The sequence below is a fragment of the Oncorhynchus kisutch genome, linkage group LG6 (genome assembly GCF_002021735.2).
Source record: "Oncorhynchus kisutch isolate 150728-3 linkage group LG6, Okis_V2, whole genome shotgun sequence".
NCBI lineage: Eukaryota > Metazoa > Chordata > Actinopteri > Salmoniformes > Salmonidae > Oncorhynchus > Oncorhynchus kisutch.
Window position 1 is genome coordinate 14183043 of NC_034179.2, and position 11709 is coordinate 14194751.

An 11709-nucleotide genomic window follows, 5' to 3' on the forward strand; every position below is an offset into this window, starting at 1 on the left:
GTGTGTGTGTGTGTGTGTGTGTGTGTGTGTGTGTGTGTGTGTGTGTGTGTGTGTGTGTGTGTGTGTGAACATTCTTGACTGGCTGTGTCCATCATTAACTAGAAAATGCCATTATGTAGTAATAACAACAATTAACTCAACTCACGAATCTCACCCAACTAGAAAATGAAATGTTGCATAAAGTATATGCATGCCTACAATTCTATCGACTAAAATGTCAAGCAGGTCAAGCTTTTTTCCAACTAAATTACGCACCATCCAAGTGGCCCAGGGCGCGCGGTGTCCACATTGCCTCTCCCGCGTGAACAACTCCGTGCTGATCTTGCGCGTCATGTTTCCGCGAGGGCTCAGTCACTGGCTCGCGGACTAAAGTGAAAACGCATGTAAAGGCTATCGGGGGAACGTTTTGGAGAGCTGAAGTTAGATTTGATGACGCGCCGAAGCCTCTGGGCGGGGAAATGGTAAATACAATTTGAACCACAGTGAGTGATTCAGTGTCTCGTTGAAACCAAATGTCCCTGACTGTAAGATACAGCGACATATCCTGTTGTTCGGGGCGCCCCAGATCATTTAAAACATCTCCCCAGGAAGGATTAGGCGGCTGCCTAGGGTGGCAGATTGACGAGGGCGGCATTTTCTGAGATAAATTGACCAAGACGCACCTCGAACAACAACACATAAAACCTCACATAATTCTGCCTAAAAACTATGACAATTTCTCTCAACCAGTGGCGTATGGGCTTTTTAGGTGAGCGCCCGTTGATAAGCAGTGCCCACTTTGTCAAAGGCAGGGGCGCAAAACAGTTTGCTTGTCCAATCCCAGCGCGCCTCTCCATGGTGCTGTTGGAGAGACGCATCTCTGCAGCGATCCACCATTGTTCCTTCAAAAAAAATGATCGAACATAAATCACGTAGTAGATATACGATATGGTAGAAATAGTATGTGGCATTTTCTGTAGCAGGTTTCTCCGATCAAATAGCCTAACCTAAATAGTGCTCAATCAAATAAAAAATGTGCTGTCATGTTAATAAACAACATATCCTAAAAACGGTACAGGTCAAAGTAACATGGGCAATATGGAATGGACAATCACAACAATTGTCCAGGAGTTTCATCCCATTATTATGATCAGTGGCTTCACGTTTGTATAGTTAATTTATGACATAGCTGATATGTCAAAATAAAAATACTTCTGTATTTCCCGCTGTGTAAACACATTGCAAATAGGCTCGCGATAACTCCTGATAGAGTTGGGTAGCTGATATTCAGAGTTTAAAATAGTCAAATTGATTAGTCACTGCAAACAGGACTTATAAAGTCAATGCAATGGCCTGTTTTACAAAAAATGGGCCTACCACATGGATGGCCGACATGGTAGGCTACACCCCAGTAAGCATGAGCCGACCTCTTTTGGATGTATTTTTTTAAATCCTGTACTGACAACGTTTTTGGGTGTTTTACTTACCACATTGATGGGCATCATAAAATTCAATTTCAGACAACATGGTAAGCTACACCTCAGTAAGCACAGGCCGATGCCTTTTGGACCTCTCTTTTTGGTGCAGTTCCAGACTTGCCTTGATTTCCACATCCACAGACATGGTCTATGTTTGGTTCCGGTCCGGTCTTGACCAGCCTTGATTTGGCCAAAACATAGACATTTATAAATTACTTATTTTCAACTTTCATTCAGAACCAAAAATGGGCTTGATTTCAACACCGGAAAAATATATTTTTTTAACATCCAATGGAACCTAACTTCAATTTCTGGAAAATACGTATTTTAGATGTCTTTTAGACGTCTTTTCAACGTCATTTTGCTTACTTATTCTAGTTTTGCGGGAGGCAGTGTTCGTCAGTCTCGCCTAAGGTGGCAGATAGCAAAGATCGGCCCTGATCTCCTCGTGATATAGAATCTTATACAATCAGTAACCGATGTGATAAACTATATATAAACAAGAGGAAATGGCATGCTCATCATCTTGTGACTACTGTGGGTGAGAAAAGGGGATATCTGTCCTCACACACACACACACACACACACACACACACACACACACACACACACACACACACACACACACACACACACACACACACACACACACACACACACACACACACACACACACACACACACACACACACACACACACACACACACACACACACACACACAGTCTTCCACCAGCAGATAATTTACATTTAACATGTGGCTATACCCGTTTGGCTCTACACATTTAGCTCTCCTCAAACATACTGTATGCCCCAGTCAGTCCTCACATGGCCCCATAGAGTTCCCTGTTGGCTCATAGTTCCCTGTGTGCCTCAACAGAACAGCAGGTGTTCTAGAACCTAAAGGACTGCCTGGCATTCTAAATGGTTCATCAGTGAGTCTGCTGATGGACAGGCCCTCATGTTAGCCTTTGGGCAGGGGTAGAACCTGAATCCCTGGAATGTGAGGAGGTTAGCTCCAGTAGTAGGGCTGTTTTATAAGTGTGTGTGTGTGTGTGAGTGAGTGAGTGAGTGAGTGAGTGAGTGAGTGAGTGAGTGAGAGAGAGAGAGAAAAAGAAAGAGAGAGAGAGAGAGAGAGAGAGAGAGAGAGAGAGAGAGAGAGAGAGAGAGAGAGAGAGAGAGAGAGAGAGAGAGAGAGAGAGAGAGAGAGAGAGAGAGAGAGAGAGAGAGAGAAAGAGAAAGAGGGAAAGAGGAAGACAGAGAGAGAGTGCACACGTGCATGCAAAGGTGTTTGTGTGGAATATAGAATGTGGAATACGGAACATTGCCAGCAGAGTGGGCTTCAATGAGTCACAGTCATTACTGTCTATTTGAGTCATGAAAAAAGACCGCCACAAACCTAATCACCATTCCCTCACTACCCCCTGAATGAATAGTTCAATATTATATTCCTTTGCATGGTATAGCAAAGGAATTTCTATGTTTGGCCTGATATGGTTCTCAATCAGAGGCAGGTGTTAGTCATTGTCTCTGATTGGGAACCATATTTAGGTAGCCTGTCTTGTGTTGGGTTTTTGTGGGTGGTTGTCTTCTGTCTTCGTATGTCTGCACCAGACAGAACTGTTTCGGTTTTTCCACATTTGTTGTTTTGTATTTTGTAGTGTTCATGTTTATCGTCTATATTAAACATGATGAACACTAACCACGCTGCGCTTTGGTCCTCTCCTTCGTCCACAGAAGAAAGCCGTTACACAAGGTCCTTTCAAAACAAACTGTTTGTAGGAAAAACAACAAAACAAGCTTGTTTCCTCTTCCTGGGTTCAAAAACAACAAAAGTGTTGATTTCCTGTTTTTGTTTATCAGTTTGGATTTCTATTCGGAGGTCAACATTTTACAATTTAATTAGTAGAGTGACTTTCAAACATAATCCATATCTCAGGGTTAATATTAGACTAAATTAATTTAACCATTTGTTATTCTCATTTGGGAACAGAATAACTGCAGTCCTCTATAAACACAACTATAAGTGCAACTTTACATTTGTAGGCCTTGTGATATTAGGCCTGGGGCACATTATATGCTGTATATCAGACTGTATTCATTTTGATTTAAGAAGGCCTTTTCAGAGTGTATTCAGCCTGGCATCAATACCTTGGCGGTGGGTGGGTGACACCGGCACATCACCCGTGAGAGATCTGACTGTACACGGAAGTAGATGTAACAGTAATTATTGGAGTCTGCATTTTGTTAGGCAACTTCAGTGGACAGCCAGTTTGTGTAACATTGTCTAACATTAATCTGTTGATGCCTCTGTGCAAAGAGCCTGATTGAATAATAGCTCTATTTCCAATAGATGAAGATGCAATTGTTTATATGGTCTTTTTCTCATGCCAGTTATCGGTTGTGGATTTTGACTTCATGATGATAACACTGGGCTGCACTTTCGATGCATAAATATGAATTCCTCTGAAGAAAATGCTAAGTCACCAATATTTCCTAAATAAATTGCATTTACTACATGATTCCACATCCAAATTGTATAGCCATTCGCCTAGCGTTTTAGTAGCATGCAACACAAACAAATCGTAAATGGACAACCAGCTAAAAGTCGCGCCTCTTTCTGTCACTTACCTTAGGCACTGTAACGGAGTACTACAATGATCATCTTTTTATCGTCCAAGAGAACAAACGGAAAAAAACATCAGCAGCTGTTGCAATGGAACAGCTGTAATCAACTGAATGATATAGATCCCGCATTGAAAACTGTCATTTCAGCACATCAAATGACAGTTATCTGCTCCAATTTCTATATTCATTCCCAACCTACGCGACTTGTTCGCTCAGGTAGCCTACCCTCCCTTGGTTTGACAACTAGGGACAACGATCGTGTGTATTGTATCACTCCGCTTCCCGTTTTTGAACTGCGTGCCGGTAGCAGGCGCGTCTTGATCAGCAGGAGAGTGTTTCGTGTTAAAACGAGCGGAACAAAATAATATATATTGAACATTTACCTCAAAACCTTGTTTATTATGGTAGTGCGTATGTGGTACTATTTTCATATTATGGGCAAGGATAAAGACGTAAAGAGGCAAAGCCGGAACAAGCCGCTTTTCGAGGCGTGGACCGCATCGTTTTTAAAGAGACAGGGGATGCGATAGGACCTATAGACACAATGCTCTGAGCGGGTTTTGACGCTATAATGACAGTCACCTATCGAATTGACCTTCTCACGGTCTCTGCTTGCTAATCTTATTTGTCTAACAGTACAATCTAATGCAAGATAAAGTGCAGTGCATTCCGAATGTTTCTAGCATTCAGTAATTCATCAGTTGTTACTGTGTCATGATTGTAGACTTCCTATAATAACCTAGTTATTGAGCCCATACTGGAATCTTAAGTTTTCGCTGGTTGTAGTATGGCTCTAGAAGTAGCAGAAACGTTGTTCAGAGGATGGAGAAAGAGAGGCCCAATACTCCCCCTCTCTCCTCTCCTCCATTCCTCATTCAATAATGGAACGGTCCTAAACAGCACTTTACACACACACACACACACACACACACACACACACACACACACACACACACACAACTCCCTTTTACAGTCGCTCTGTGTCCCTCTCAGTACTCCGGGGGGACCATGGGAGAATTGTTGGTTTGCACTGAGCTGAGTGAGGCTGACATTTATCCAGCAAAGGGATAAAAGAGAAAGAGGAGAGAGTGACTGAGAGAGATTAAGGAGGGGAGAGATTGAAAGGAAACCCTCTCAGACATGCAGGAGTATCCACTCAGACAGAGTAGATGCTCAGTGATGACTCGGGTTATATACTGGGGCTCAGTGTAGTACACAGATGACTCAGATTATATACTGGGGCTCAGTGAAGTACACAGATGACTCAGATTATATACTGGGCCTCAGTGAGGTACACAGATGACTCAGGTTATATACTGGGGCTCAGTGAGGTACACAGATGATTCAGGTTATATACTGGGGCATACCACTGCCTCCCTCACTCTACATCTCTTACCCATGCAGAACACATAGCCCTACAGACCAACACACAGAAACACCAACATATTGTAGAGCACTCATTTACGCAAAGAATATATTGATTAATACATTCCATTCCTACACACACCAACACATTCCATGATTACGTGTTCTTGGAGAATGACTGTCTACAAGTAAACTCTTTGTTCCAAGTGAAATGTCAGAAAGATGAAATTCACATCATCCAATACTGCAGGTGCCACCTTGTGGCCATCTATAAAAAGTCTACAACGCAGTATGCAGTTAAATTCTACAACCATGACAAGAGAACTGCTGATTTAAACAGACACACATTTAATCAATGAGACATTATGCAATATTCATATGAAAAGAGACAGCTAATGTTACATTTGCAAAGTTACCTAAAATTAGCCATGTCTGATTTGTCAATCAGCATAAAACTACCTCATTATTTTCAGGTGCTTCACAAGTCAAGTAGTAAAACCAAAACATCATCTTAACAACATCATCTTAACAACATCATCTTAACAACATCATCTTAATAACATCATCTTAACAACATCATCTTAACAACATCATCTTAACAACATCATCTTAACAACATCATCTTAACAACATCATCTTAACAACATCATCTTAATAACATCATCTTAACAACATCATCTTAACAACATCATCTTAACAACATCATCTTAACAACATCATCTTAACAACATCATCTTAACAACATCATCTTAACAACATTATCTTAATAACATCATCTTAATAACATCATCTTAACAACATCATCTTAACAACATTATCTTAATAACATCATCTTAACAACATTATCTTAATAACATCATCTTAATAACATCATCTTAACAACATCATCTTAACAACATCATCTTAACAACATTATCTTAATAACATCATCTTAACAACATTATCTTAATAACATCATCTTAATAACATCATCTTAACAACATCATCTTAACAACATCATCTTAACAACATTATCTTAATAACATCATCTTAACAACATTATCTTAATAACATCATCTTAATAACATCATCTTAACAACATCATCTTAACAACATCATCTTAACAACATTATCTTAATAACATCATCTTAACAACATTATCTTAATAACATCATCTTAATAACATCATCTTAACAACATCATCTTAACAACATCATCTTAACAACATCATCTTAACAACAGCATCTTAATAAAACACACACATGGGATCCTTCGAGGTGTTGTGCGTCACGGCCATATATCAAAGCAGCAGATATCTATCGTAAAGAAACACAGACAGATATCTATCGTAAAGAAACACAGACAGATATCTATCCTAAAGAAACACAGACAGATATCTATCGTAAAGAAACACAGACAGATATCTATCCTAAAGAAACACAGACAGATATCTATCGTAAAGAAACACAGACAGATATCTATCGTAAAGAAACACAGACAGATATCTATCGTAAAGAAACACAGACAGATATCTATCCTAAAGAAACACAGCAGATATCTATCCTAAAGAAACACAGACAGGTGGACACATTTCTCTTACAGTACACACACACACACACACAAATACACACACACACACAAATACACACACACACACGCAAATACACACACACACACAAATACACACACACACACACAAATACACACACACACACTCACACACAATACACACACACAAATACACACACACACACACACACACAAATACACACACACACACACAAATACACACACACACACGCAAATACACACACACACACAAATACACACACACACACACAAATACACACACACACACTCACACACAATACACACACACAAATACACACACACACACACAATACACACACACACACTTGTGGGTACATACTCTAATGCACAAAAATATAAATAGCAGTGATGTAGCTACAGTTTGTTGACTGATTCTGTATGTTCCTGTGCTAGTCCATAAAAACACTCATTAGAGTATCTGGATGGGGGGAGAAAATAAAGTGCAAAAACATCACATTAGGAAAGAGGCAAACTAGTGGAAGATCATCTTCAGTTGGTCATTTCAATATCTTTTCAATCCACTCTAGTTTAGTCTACTTCTCCCTCCTGGCCTGTTCTTCTACATAGTTTTCATTTAGACATGGGTCTGTGCTAAAACTCTCGCTGCATCATTAAAGAGGCAGACAAGTTGAATATATACTGGCATATATACACATTGAGTGCAATACATTTACACTAGTTTCCTCCTTGTCTTTGTAGTCCTAATTATTTTTAGTTTAAATTGTTTGTAGTTCAAATTGTTTGTAGTTCAAATTCTTTGTAGTTTTAATTCTTTGTAGTTCTAATTCTCTGTAGTTTAAATTCTTTGTAGTTCTAATGCTCTTTAGTTTTAATTCTTTGTAGTTCTAATTCTCTGTAGTTCTAATTCTCTGTAGTTCTAATTCTCTGTCGTTTTAATTATTTGTAGTTCTAATGCTCTTTAGTTTTAATTCTTTGTAGTTCTAATTCTCTGTAGTTTGAATTTTTTGCTGTTCAAATTCTTTGTAGTTTTCATTTAGGCACTGGTATGCTTAACTCAGAAGTCTCTTGCTGCAGAAGTCCAGCAGCTCCCAGGCTCACACCACCTCCTCAAACATGTTCTGAAGGCTGCTCTTGCCATGGATGTCCTTGAGGTGGCGCCGGAGGCCTGGTTTGTGTGCGAAGTGGATGGCGCAGTAGTTGCACTTGTGTGGCTTGTCCCCTGTGTGGAGGTTAAGGTGGTCTTGCAGCGTGGCCTTCTGGGAAAAGGTCTTGTGGCAAAGCGGGCACTGGAATTATAATATAGTAATAAAATAATAATATATGAAATTTAGCAGACAGTCACATCCAAAGGAGATTACAATACATTACATACAAACAATACTAAAATACATCTTATACATCTCACAACCCTGGCATTGACAGCCCCACACGCTTACGAACTGAGTCACATAGGAGCTTGTCAAGATGCTCAAAGTGCTTTAAACACAGTAAAGGTGGAGGGATGTGTTCCACTCACCTGGAAAGGCTTGACCCCTGTGTGAACCCTGATGTGTCGGGTCAGGTTGCTTTTCTGGCTGAAGCTCTTCCCACAGAGAAGACATGGGTAGAGCCTGTGCTCCTTTAAGTGTCCCACGTAGCTGTCCAGGTGGTGGAACCCTCGGTCACACTTCCTGCACAGGTAGGGTCTCTGGAGGAGCATCTCCTGTCCCCGTCCTGAAAACTCTGCCCCCGTCAGAACTCTAAAGGAGGACTCGGGAGACCCGCCCCCAACTCCCTGCATATGACGAGCAGCAAGCATGTATATGTCCTCTCCAGAGTCCCCGTCCACTTCCTGGTCCTGGGAGCTGTCAGCCAATCCTGAACTGCTGTGGGCAGGACTTCCTGCTGGGGGGAAGGTCCTCTTCCTATACTCTCTGCATGGCGTGGGCGGGCGCTGCTTGCGTTTATGGGCGCCCGTCGGGTAAGGGTACGGGCTGTAAGGGTACGTGCTGTTAGTGTGTACCATGTGGACACTGTCCAGAGTGTCTTCTGAGGTCAGGCTGTGGTCTCTGTCCTCTGGGTCCTCCTGGGTCTCCATCTCCCCCTCGTCCAGACTTGCTGAGCTGGGTTGGGGTTTAACGCTGTCTGGTGGTGGTAGAGGGGTTCCCTCAGTCTCTGGGCTCCTCTCCAGCTTCAGGTGGGCAAGGGTGGGGTCCAGGTACTGAGAGACGGCCTGGGCACACCTCTCCACCACGTGGCTCATCTGCAGTGCGCTCGCTGCCGTCAGATAGCTGACCAGCTCCCTCAGAGGGACCTCCAGGTGGCCTGTGTAACAGGACAGGAGCAGCCGATGGCCCACCTCCGCACTGGGCACCACAGTCACAAGCAGCTCCCGGCTCCCCTCGTGCAGCAGGAACTGGTCCCGGAGGAAGGCAGAGGAGGCCGCCAGGACCACCCGGTGACCCGGGAAGCGGAACGACCCTGATCCGAGGACGAGGGTGACGTCACAGAAGCGTCGGTCCTCTCTCAGCAGGCTCATCTTTTGCAGGATGGAGTCATCGTGGACGGGGCTGGAGAAACGGAACTGGAGTGTGTCTGAGAATGAAGATGACATGGTGGTGCTCTTCTCTCTCTCTGTAATTACAATGTTATAACATCATCATTACATAGTTGTTACTGTTTATGAGGTACCTTTCTACTGACACAAAACGTATTTTGCGGGTAAATATATTTTTCATCGTTTTTTTTATTTTTATAGAAGAGCTATTTTATTTATCTAAAAGTTACAGGCCAGTCAGTGACTGAGAATGTGCTTTTTCTCAAGTGGGGATCTTGTATCTTCATGACGAGTGCTACTGCATATCCGACAATTATCAACTGAACAATACGTTCGAAAACAATCTGGTCATGAATTACAGACAGTGTATTGTTGTAGTTGAATGATGCAGCAGAAGAGATTGCATATTTCAAACTCGCCTGATATGAGTATGAAGTAGAGTCCCTAGTCTACTCTTCTTCCTTCTCCTGAATACAGTACGTAGCCTAGGGTGGGTGACGAATTATATGGTGTCTATAATTGTGTAGGCTGACAGATGTCTGTAATCCTCTCCGCATCTCTGAAGAATCATCAAGCGAGCACCGCTCATTCACAAAAAAAGAGAGTCGCTTGCGGATCACTTCCTGTTTCCTGGGCGTTCCAAACGCACGCCCTTCGTTTATTGTGCGCAGGAGCGCTTGATAGTAGCACATGCTGAAATACCTTGGTCCCCTCAGACGGGTGATGAGAACACTAACGTTAATATTATGTAATTCCTACGATATGTGTGATATGGCGCTTGAGTTTCTAAAATTGTTCCACCTTCATGTGGCTCTCATTTAATCCTCAGATCATGAAGTAATTATTCCTCATCATCTGTGTCACTCCTGCAACCTAGTACTACAACACAGTTAGCCTACAAGATATTGACGATAATTTACATAATTTACCTTTGTGTTTTATAATTTCATCGACCTACTGAATACATGGAATGGAATATGATGAAATAACAAAAGTAGCCAAAGTAACGGTTGTATTCTTTATCTGCTGTCATGTCAAGGTTTCACCACTAGACGGAAGTCCACACAAACAATAGAGCAGCCACTGAGACAAGCCAATTATCAAGTGTCTGCTGTAAATGACTAACATCACCAGATGAGAGACACACTGAGTCCCTACAATATATCTGCTTGATTCACAAAAAATATATTTAGATGATTGTGTGTATATAAGTATGGGGAGTGGGGCTACAGTATATCCCCTGAAGCATTCTTGTCATTTCTTTCCAAATTAGGTTATTATTATTATTAAACTTCTATTTGGACAGGGAAGCTATACTGAGACTAGGCTCTCTTTTTCAGATGAGCCCTGCATAAATACATCAAACATATAATACAACATACAATATACAAAATTACAAAACAAATGAAGAAAAACAGACACATTAATCAACATAGAGGTCTCTGATCCTTTCTCTGAACTGACCAATGGGGGACCAGAACATCTCATTTCAAAGAGCTCTGTGAGTTGTTCCACATAAAGGCAAAAATGTAGGCTAAGAGCTGCCAACAGTTCATTGCAGTCTTCTATCCCCAAGCCATAAGACTGCTGAACAATTCATCAAATGGCCACCTGAACTATTTACATTGACACCCCCTCAGCTGCTACTGTTTATTATCTATACACAGTCAATATACCCCTACCTACATGTACAAATTACCTCCACTAACCTCTACCCCCGCACATTGACTCGGTACCGGTACCCCTATATATAGCCTTGTTATTGTTCTTTTATTTTTTAATTTGATATTTTACTTTAGTTTATTTCAAAAATATTTTCTTAAAACTGCATTGTTGGTTAAGGGCTTGTAAGTAAGCATTTCACAGTAAGGTCTACACCTGTTGGTTAAGGGCTTGTAAGTAAGCATTTCACAGTAAGGTCTACACCTGTTGGTTAAGGGCTTGTAAGTAAGCATTTCACAGTAAGGTCTACACCTGTTGGTTAAGGGCTTGTAAGTAAGCATTTCACAGTAAGGTCTACACCTGTTGGTTAAACTGGCTTGTAAGTAAGCATTTCACAGTAAGGTCTACACCTGTTGGTTAAGGGCTTGTAAGTGAGCATTTCACAGTAAGGTCTACACCTGTTGGTTAAACTGGCTTGTAAGTAAGCATTTCACAGTAAGGTCTACACCTG

At 41.5% G+C, this 11709-nt stretch overlaps 2 protein-coding genes across 5 annotated transcripts in view; both read right to left on the reverse strand.

The window, feature by feature from the left end:
* Positions 1 to 4323, reverse strand: part of LOC109893633 (roquin-2) — a 46754-nt gene extending 42431 nt beyond the window's left edge. For 3 of the 4 annotated variants that reach the window (XM_031826244.1, XM_031826243.1, XM_031826240.1), the window contains exon 1: positions 4088 to 4323. The gene's annotated coding sequence lies outside the window, so the exon portion shown is untranslated. Of the gene's footprint in view, positions 1 to 255; positions 2074 to 4087 lie in introns of those variants that run through there. The other variant, XM_031826241.1, reaches the window with a different exon arrangement.
* A 1456-nt stretch (positions 4324 to 5779) lies between these two features.
* Positions 5780 to 9610, reverse strand: LOC109892043 (zinc finger and BTB domain-containing protein 26). The gene is made up of 2 exons (XM_031826245.1): positions 8517 to 9610; positions 5780 to 8286 (listed from the first exon to the last, which is right to left on the reverse strand). The coding sequence occupies exons 1-2, from the start codon at positions 9591 to 9593 to the stop codon at positions 8095 to 8097; spliced, it is 1269 nt and encodes a 422-aa protein (XP_031682105.1). The 5' UTR covers positions 9594 to 9610; the 3' UTR covers positions 5780 to 8094.
* Between the last annotated feature and the right edge of the window lie 2099 nt (positions 9611 to 11709).